At 42.2% G+C, this 9,639-nt stretch overlaps 1 protein-coding gene across 1 annotated transcript; it reads left to right on the top strand.

Moving 5' to 3' along the window:
- On the top strand, positions 1 to 6,585 carry LOC102297633 (zinc-binding protein A33). Its single transcript, XM_005913454.3, has 6 exons — positions 1 to 858; positions 1,588 to 1,683; positions 3,397 to 3,630; positions 3,803 to 3,825; positions 4,160 to 4,275; positions 4,962 to 6,585. The coding sequence occupies exons 1-6, from the start codon at positions 331 to 333 to the stop codon at positions 5,525 to 5,527; spliced, it is 1,563 nt and encodes a 520-aa protein (XP_005913516.1). The 5' UTR covers positions 1 to 330; the 3' UTR covers positions 5,528 to 6,585.
- The last annotated feature ends 3,054 nt before the right edge of the window (positions 6,586 to 9,639 follow it).

Below are 9,639 nucleotides of genomic sequence, written 5' to 3'. Positions count from 1 at the left end.
ACAATTGGTACAACCCCCTTTTAAAAATTCCGCGTATATTTCCTCGCAGCAATAACGTGACCTTTCTTGTTACTGTTCTCTTCCTTCTAAGAAACCCTCTTTCGCTCAGGGCAATCATAAACACACTGCGCCCTTTAAAGGAGCCCTTCATCACGCCCAACCGAGCGTGTTTCTACACGCCTTTGGTCGCTTCCGTGAAAAAAGTCGTACTGCTGTCAGCGTCAGACCACTCCCTCTCTGAATGTGAACGGAAGAGCAGTTTAGTCTTCTTTCCCCAGTGTTCACAGTGTTTCCCACAGACGTGTCTTCTGAGAAGTATGAGCGCAGTAGATGATGGCGGAGGCCAGCGCGCTTGAAGAGCTACAGTCGGAGCTCACCTGCCCGGTGTGTTTGGAACTCTTCCGTGATCCCGTGATCCTTGAGTGCGGGCACCACTTCTGCCAGGTGTGCATCATCCAGTGCTGGGAAGCTAAGGCGGACGAACTCTCGAGTTGCCCGAAGTGTAGAAAGTCGTGCGCCCGGAAACTGCGACCCAACTCGCTCCTGTGCAACGTCGTGGATAGCGTGCGCAGAGCCCGCGCCATGGACGCGGCCGCGGGGATGTGCGTGTGGGACCACGAAGGTACGCTGGAGATGCCCGAGGACCGCGAGCGGGGTTCCAGCATGAGCAGCGTGGCCTCGTCCATCGGGCACTGGCCACGCCTGGGAATGGGTTTGGATATGTGCGAGGAGCACGAGGAGAAGCTGAAGCTCTACTGTGAGGATGACCAGCTTCCCATCTGCCTAGTGTGCGGGATGTCTCGAGACCACAAGAACCACAATGTCATCCCCATTACAGAGGCTTTTGAAAGCTACAGGGTACTGTTTTGTTATTGGCTCGTTTTTAAGGCTCCCGGTCTTCCAAAAACTTAAATCAGGCATATACAGACATGGTATTGAGATTTGACCAACATAATCACCAAATTTTGATTTATTTTTCTACTGTATTTTTTTTTGCTCTATAGTGTAACAGCTGGAGCTTCTAGATAAAACAAGCAATCAGAGTTTCAAGGAGTGCCATACTTTACAATGCTTATTGGACACTCCTCTTATTGTACTACAGTACTGTAAGTTTCACAAGTATTCCTATAAGTCAAGTCAAAACTACTTTTTTACTAAAAAACTCAACTGCTCTAATGTAGCAAGCAGGCTTTTCATAGATGTAGCAGTTGTGCTTTAAAGAGCACACTCCCTGTCTGCCCCAGGAGCCTTTGGGTATTTTTGTGCATTACAGGAATTCAGCAGGCCTGTGTGAGCTTTACTACCTTTCAAACCTGGCAGCTGACCTTCATCATGTTGTTTGGAGACCCGCTCTGAGAGGCCTCTCTGTGTGTCTTAACATGTTTAAGCAGTGCTAAATTCCAGCTTTGTTAGATTTTTGGGGTCAGGGCGCTCAGTTGAGGATTGGCGGATGTATGACTCCCATTAAAGACGGGACGTTGTTCGGACTGACGCACAAATCAAATTAACTGTTGATTGAAGCGTAATCTGGTTTATATAACCTCTTCTCAACAAACGTTTTTATGTGATTATCTGTTTGTCCTGCAGGGTAAGCTGTCTGTGGTTCTGGAGAGGGTTCAGGTGCAGACACAGGAGGCCACACTCTTCCAAAAACAGACCAATGAAAAGATCCTCCTCATTAAGGTATCACGTCTCTGTGTGTGCTGGCTGTTTCTTTGTGAAGCACTGTGAAAGAAAAACACTCCAGTGTGTTTGTCCTCTAAATATAACCAGAAATTCTAGCGGCCAGGCAACATTCTGACGCATTCCTCCACCTTTACCTGTCAAGACAGAGGGATGACTGGTGGTACTAATGACTGGTGCTGACACACCATGTTCTTACTCATCTTTTATTTCGACGTGATGATTATCAGGAGCTCATCCTGGACTAAAAAGGGAGGTTCATGAACATTCATACACATCATTTTGTGTTTATCTTCGTCATGCGCTCTTCTTTCACAGGCTGTGCATGTGCCCTAACTGCTTCATGTCACACAGCTTGCGAGGGAACTCAGCTGATAGAGTTTCGACAGGCACAGGAAGAAGTTCACTGAAACGCTCGCTGTGTGTGCGTTAAACACACATATGAGGGTAGTGTTAGAGAATGCACTGGAGCATTTCTGCCGTGGCAGATAACTTCGTCTAGCTCTGCTCCAGGTTATCACAGACCGTTTCCTTTCCTATCTGTGTGTTTAAATGTGTCAGCGGGTGTATTTTCCTGTCTGTCTGTTTGACCCAGTTTACATGCAGATTCACAGATTTTTTTTCTTCACTTCTCCCTTTCTCTGTCAGTATGACAGGATGTGGTTGAGCAGAGGAAGTTTGTCAATTTTTCTTCTCTGTGTTAAAAATACAGACATACCTCTATCTAGCTATCTAGCTATCTAGCTAGCTGCTAGCTAGCTAGCAAAAACTTTTATATCTCAGATATAATAGTTTGTGCCACATATGACATAAAATGTATCGTCTCCTCATAACAAATACTGATTTTTCCTATTTAATGAACCACTTCTGGTCTGAATGGTCACAGTTTAAAGTTGTTGATTTAATCTGTTGAACATAAGATTGTAGTCATATTTCCAGAGAAGAAAAAAAACCCTGTATTTTTATTCAGTAATAACAGTAAAATAGGACACTTCCGGTTTTAGTGTCACACCATTGCAGTCAATGAGAATTAAATGTGTCCTCATTTTCACTGACACGCAACAGTTAAAAAAATAATAATATACTTGTTAAATAATAATAACTCTCTAATAATAAAACCCTATTAAAACAACGGTATGTAACAAATTTCAAATGTGACAAAATAAAACTGAACCCCACCGTTTGTCACAGCATAGCTCGGTATTTTTCCACCCCAGGAAGAGCTTAAAAAGACTCAGAGATCGTTATCATACAAACTCTAAAGCAGTTAAGCATTTTGAAGACAGACTTGGTTTCTGTCAGCTTTAAGGGGCATTTTTGAGTCGTGCTATTGCTTTAACCTCCTAAGACCCGAACTCTTTCATGGCATGCATTTTTAATTTCTTTTTGCTATTTGGAGGACATGATTAAAAAACAAAGAGTTATCTTTTTATCTGATTTTGCTCTACAAGGGCCAGAGATCCACATGTGGGGACATTTGTTTTAAATTTCAATAAAACAGTGGCAGTATAATGTCCTCGTAAGAGACATCAGGCCCTTGTAGAGCAAAATGTAGTATTGTGGTCTAGACAACCCAAAATTGGATGTCCACATATGTGGACGCCAGGTTAGAGGAGGTTAAAAAAGAAAAAAAGTTGTACAAATCAGCTGTGCTTTACCTACTGACTGGCAAAGTTCTTGCTCTTTGTGACCAAATTCCTCGCTGCATTTCAGGAGCGAGCGGGAGATTTGGAGGAGCTGGTCTCTGCAGAGTTTGGCCGTATGAGGGAGTTCCTCGTTGAGGAGGAGGAGCGCATAAAGGAAAAACTGCAGAAGCAGAAGGAGGAGAAGCTTCAGCAGCTGGAGGAGGCGCTCACTCAGTCCACGGAGCAGATCAGCCAACTGGAGATTACAGGCGATAAACTTCGGCTCAAACTTAGAGAAGAAGAAAATCCTGAGCAACTCAAGGTGAGAGAAGAAGAGACGGAGCAGAGGAGAAGGATTTATGGACGAGCCACATATTTCTCATTATCTTTCAGTATACTTTGCTAATAATTGGAGCACATATAAAAGAATACTGAATAAAGAATGAATGAAAGTCCCATGTTTGTAATCACAGGCCTGTTTTTATCTGTTTCAGGGGATCAAAGATTTTATTGGAGGGTGAGTACTACTGTAATCTTATCCAAGAAGTTCTGTCAGAGCTAATCAAATATCTAGGCCATCTTCTCATTTATCTCATCATGACTTTTGTCCAAAAGTCACAAGGCAATCACGTCCGTTTTGAGTTGTTTTCGAACAGAATGAGAGGTTGTGATTGTTCCAGCAAATTTCATTTTAAATGTGGAGAGTAAAGGTTTCGTTAGTTTCTTCTTAAATGAAGGTTACTTGTACTTACTTAAATACTTCGAATATGCTATAAAACACAAGTTCACAAGCATATAGTTTTGGATGTTTCATAATCTTTAAAACGACTCTCTTTCCCTCTCCCTCTCAGGGCAGAGAGCTTGTTTGAGCGCCCTGCAGAGATGGCTGTGGACCTGCAATCTGGAGACTTTCTGGGACCTCTCCAGTACAGGATTTGGAGGAAAATGAGCTCAATTCTTCAGCCAGGTATAAAGATAACACACGTCATGCAAACCAAGGTCAAGAGAACAATAGTGCTCATTAGTCATTAACTGCCTAGTCTGGAAAAAACACTGACGCAGCGCTTGTAGCCTCTAGTATCCTTCAAAAACCAAAACCACAGGCCCCAATACAACAAATCCAACTTCAAAGCCCCCGCAGAGCAACAGAAGGCCTTATACAACTGATTTCACAGACTCACTAATGCTTTTTATGACAAACAGTGGTGTGACATCAAAATTTGTTGGAATACTCCTTTAAAAAGATTTGGCTGCGTCTAGAAAAGACTTATTTGTGATTCAACTCATTGTTCAGTCTCGTTTCAGCCTGCTCTGACTGGCAGTGAGTTTCAAGCGTGACTCCATTTGTTCTCTGAACTTAACCTCTTTGTTAGTCGAGCGTACACATGCTTACTTTGGGTCTGTGATGACCTCAAACATCACTGCTGTAAAACCAGGCTGCTCTCCAGAAATTTATTTAATCTCTGGATACATCGGAGCCACGTTATTTATATTTAATTTGCGTCCATGTAGCTGATGCTCGTCTTACACTAATTGCGCAGGCTGGCATTCAGTATCTTGCTGAAGGTCACTCCAGAGGAGTTCGGGTGGTGTCAGTTCTTGTAAACATGTTTCACCTTCATTGGTTTGTCTCTGTTTTTCATGTCCTCCCAGCTGTGACACCTGTGACCCTTGACCCAGACACAGCCTACCCTTGTCTGTGGGTTTCCCCGTGTCGCACCAGCGTCCAGGTAGGAAAACTACAAGCGAACCTGCCCAACAACCCCGAGCGCTTCACCCGCTACAACATTGTCCTGGGCTCTGAAGCCTTCTCTTCAGGCAGACACTACTGGGAGGTCGAGGTAGGCTCTAAGACGGCGTGGGGACTGGGTGTGGCCACAGCTTCCGTCAACAGGAAAGATGAGATCAGCCTTTGCCCGGATGATGGTTTCTGGACGCTGGTGCTGAGGGACAGCGGAAACGGCACCAGCGAGTATGAAGCTTGCACTGACATAGAGGAGAACTTATTATATCCCTCCAAACCTCCGAAGAGAGTGGGGATATACCTGGACTACGGTCGTGGCCTAGTGTCGTTTTATGATGCTGGAGACATGAGCCACCTCTTCACATTCAATGATGCAAAATTCAAAGAGCCTGTTTTCCCCTACTTCAATCCCTGGCCGATCATCAACGGACACAACCGGGAGCCGCTCACCATAGTAACGCCACACTGGGGATAGATGGCCTTTTTTTCATCAGAGAACCGACACTGCGCATCAAACGGATTCAGGATCAAACTGCAGACTCGGCTGCTAATAACTTTAAGGGACTTGTCTCATTAGCATTCACACATCTGTCTTATTACAAGGACTTTTTAGGGGTATGACGACGGTCTTGTAAGGCTGTCAAGCTGTGGATGAAACATCAGAAGGACAAGAAAGGCGACACTTCAATCAATCTAGCTGCAAAGAAAGTACATGAAAAGATAATCAATGAACTGTTTAGCTAAAACCTAATCTGTTTGATCCATTATTCCTCTGTGTGCCACCGAGCTCCGTTGCTGTTTGACAAATACTGTTATAAACGCAACCTGACACAGTCTTTTATTGTGGTGAGCACACACACTGGTTTTATTCTCAGTCAGTCGAATGCACAGCTTCCTTCTGATGGATATATTCAGCAGTGCACCAAATGCATATTAATCTGCACCTAAACTAGTTCCAAACAGATGACTGTGTCTTCTTTTTGAGTAATTTTTGTTGAAACACAGACATTTAAAGAAAACATTTTTGACATTTTGTATTTTAACGTGAGTTTTTATAACTATGATATCAAAACATGGTTTGTTTTGGCTTTTTTAACTGGATTTTCTAGCAAAGTTTTTAATGCTTTTTGTATTTTTTTTTAAAGTACTTTACAGAAAGCATATCTACTGCTATCATTCGGCACATTGTTTGTGTTTCATCTAACAATGCAATACCATTTTTTTAAGGTATTCAGTTGTTTTATCTCAGTGCCATTGAAAACATAATTGGTGTAGTATGTTATGACAGTATGAGTTCTGCAGTATGATTCGTCCACCACCTTCATATTTGTCTAACACTAATCTGAAATGTAGTTTACTAATCGTCTGTTTGTATCCTCGGAGTTTAATGTTGTAAAGCAAATGTAATGTGAAGTGATAGTCTCCAATGTCTAGATCAGGGGTCGGCAACCTGCGGCTCCAGAGCCGCATGCGACTCTTTAGTCCTGCGGCTCCGCGTGGTTTTGGAAAATAAATTAGAAGTATTTAGCTGAAGTGTATTTTATTTATGTTATGTTCTTTTTTTAACTTGTAGTTCTAAATTGGAAGATTATTGTGATATTGAAAAAATAAAATTATATTCTATTATTTTTTTCATCGCTCAAAATAAGCGTCACACTCGTGGAAGCCGGTATACCCGCCGAAACGCCGTGCATCTATCGAGACTTTCAACCCCAGGTAGGCCAATTATGGATCTTCGGATCCACATGATGTCAGCAGCTATTCTCCACCGTGTACTATGCTAAAAACAAACGCCGCTCACGCCTCACAGATGACAGCTTAAAGTCCTGCGTAAAGATGAAAGTGACTTTGTACAGCCCCGATTTGCAGACGCTGTGCGCAGAGGTTCAGGAGCAGAAGTCCAATTGTAAACATATCACGGCAGACCCGACGATGTTTGCATGAACACGCTTTTCAGCATGTCTTTATTGACCACTTTTCACACACGGTTGCTGACACATACAGCAGGCTGTTGCTTTTCAGCTCACAGCCTTACGCATACCAACACAACAGCACAGACGTAAAGGCGGCGAGGCGTGATTGCGGGTCCGCTCAGGTGCGTCCGCCTCCCCTGCAGCGGCGCTGCAGACCACACCCCGCTACACACATTAACCAGGTAAAATACATATTTAGGCAGAATTTTGCAAATATCTATTTTTCATTTTTTAGCAGCATAGTGCTTTTTTTTCCAATTATTTTTTAAAAGTCAGGTCAAGGCTCCAAAAGCCCAAAGGCGATATAAGGCTGGCGGCTCTCAACAGTTTTTGTTTGCTACATGGATCATTTTAGTTCAGCTGGGCGTCTTTCCTTTTGTTATATTTCTTTAAGAATTCAAAATGTGTTAATTACATAAATAAAATGTAATTTTCTCTGTAGCACTTCAAGGATTTCATAAGCAACACACCTTAGTTGTTCACACAAGGCATAAAGGTAAAAAAAACAATATATACAGTGTTATCTTCATTTTAGATGTCAAAAAGTATTTGCGGCTCCCAGTGTTTTCTTTTGCGTGGAAACCAGGTCCAAATGGCTCTTTCGGTGTTAAAGGTTGCTGACCCCTGGTCTAGATAGCTGACATGAGAGTTTTAGGGTATAATTAACTTTGATTGCACATGTAGTACCAGCAGAGGGCAGCCAAAGCTAACTTCGAATGAAGCAACTTTAAAGCATTTTTGTGCAACATATGAATGCCACCCTCATGAAAATGCGACCCACTGGAAGCTGTTAGATGAAGATTTTAAAAATGATCAGCTCAGACAAATCAGAAATATGCTTCAAGTGGTAAAACATAAACTTAAATATCAAGAACTATCCACAGACTGTATAGGAAAGATGGTTGTCATCTGAAGGTGCCAGTATGAATGTGAGTCCGTTGCTTTTAAGAAGTGATGTGTTATAATGTGTAACTTTAAACACTGCCACTGAAATACAGTGCTGTGCAAAAGTCTTGAGCCACCCCTTGATTGTTTATATTTTTCTAGGAATTTGGGAATTTAATGAAGAAGGAAAAACCAAGTTTATACAGTTCTAACAAGATTGAAGGTCAACTTATGTCATAAAAATCTTTATTTTCTAACACAGCCTGAACTGTAGTAGGCCAGCTTTGTTGTAATTTCTTAGTATTCAAAGTAGTATTCAGGAATAGTTCTCCAGGCTTCGTGAAGGACATTCAGAGCTCTTCTTCGGATGTTGACTGGATTTTTGTGTTGTTCTCTGTTGGGATGATCCCACACTGCTTCAGTTATATGCAGGTCAAGATGGGACTGCATGGTCGAACAAAATCTGACGTCTTCTGACTTTTCCATGTTTATCGTTCCACCAATTTTCACAAGATCTCTGAAACCTGAAAACCATGACAGAGCCAACGATGTGCTTTATGGGTGGCTGTAAACCAGGATGACAATTAATTTTACCAAGGGGCACCATGAGAAACTGGGACTGTTGTGGAGGGCTGCACCAGTGCAAAAGTACAGTTTCTCATGTGACGCACTTGGTAAAATGAAGTGTTCACGTCTGCTATAGATATTTACTGTTACCCTGCTCTCCTGATCTCCTCCGTACATATTGCTAACAATCATTTGAAGGTCCAGAAGCATCTCCCTGGTCCTGTGTCATCTGCATCTACAGTTCATCTGCTGTAGATGGTTTTTTGGCCCAATTTTCTCAATGTGTTTAAGGACAGTGATTCAAGCTTTTACACAGTGTTACATTCTTCAGTATTACATTATGATAAAAAACGAACACTGAAACTTCAAAACATTAAAGCAAGGATGAAAACTCACTGGAGAAGAAAGCTAAATGAAATGAAAGTGAATGAATAAAAAGACAGTCAATAGTTTCTGATATAAAAACCTTTGTGGACTTTATTGTGATTATTTCTTTGTTGCTGATGATGCGTCAGAGAGATTTCATTTAACATGTATCACAATATAACACAACAACCCTCAACCAGTGGAAACAAATGTCATTTTTGACACAAGCTCAACAAAAGCTGAACATTTGAGTCACAACATTGTGTTAATCAGTTGATTACCTGTATCCTACCCGTGGTTGAGTTTGGTGTTTACCTGTCACAGATATGCTCTGTGTTCTTCTTTCACTCTGCAGTTAAGCAAGGTTAATGAGTCCTCTCCTGCCAGTTGAGCAATTCGGTAATCTGTGACTACCATTACGACCAAATAAGTAATGAGAATTAGTCTGACCTGAATAAAACGTACCTGTTCTGCCTGTTTAATCTCTGTGTGTCATCTGCATACATTACTCACAGACTGCGGGACTGACCTGTCAGGGCTACGTACAGCCTTCAGTCGAACCCTTCTCTTCTCTAACTGTTCTGATCTGTAATTAGATATTATTACAGGCTGATCAACACGCAGTAACACAAGCCTTCACTTCTACATTACTGCTCAGCTGGCCCTCCCACTGCCATTCATCACATCTTTGAGTTTCTTTAAGGTCAGATAAGCCTGAGATGAAAGAAAATGAACAAACACACACACACACACACACACACACACACACACACACACACACACACACACACACACA

This window comes from Haplochromis burtoni, unplaced genomic scaffold, assembly GCF_018398535.1.
Source record: "Haplochromis burtoni strain Fernald_Lab_line unplaced genomic scaffold, NCSU_Asbu1 Contig_4, whole genome shotgun sequence".
NCBI lineage: Eukaryota > Metazoa > Chordata > Actinopteri > Cichliformes > Cichlidae > Haplochromis > Haplochromis burtoni.
This window is presented reverse-complemented; position numbering and strand designations above follow the sequence as displayed.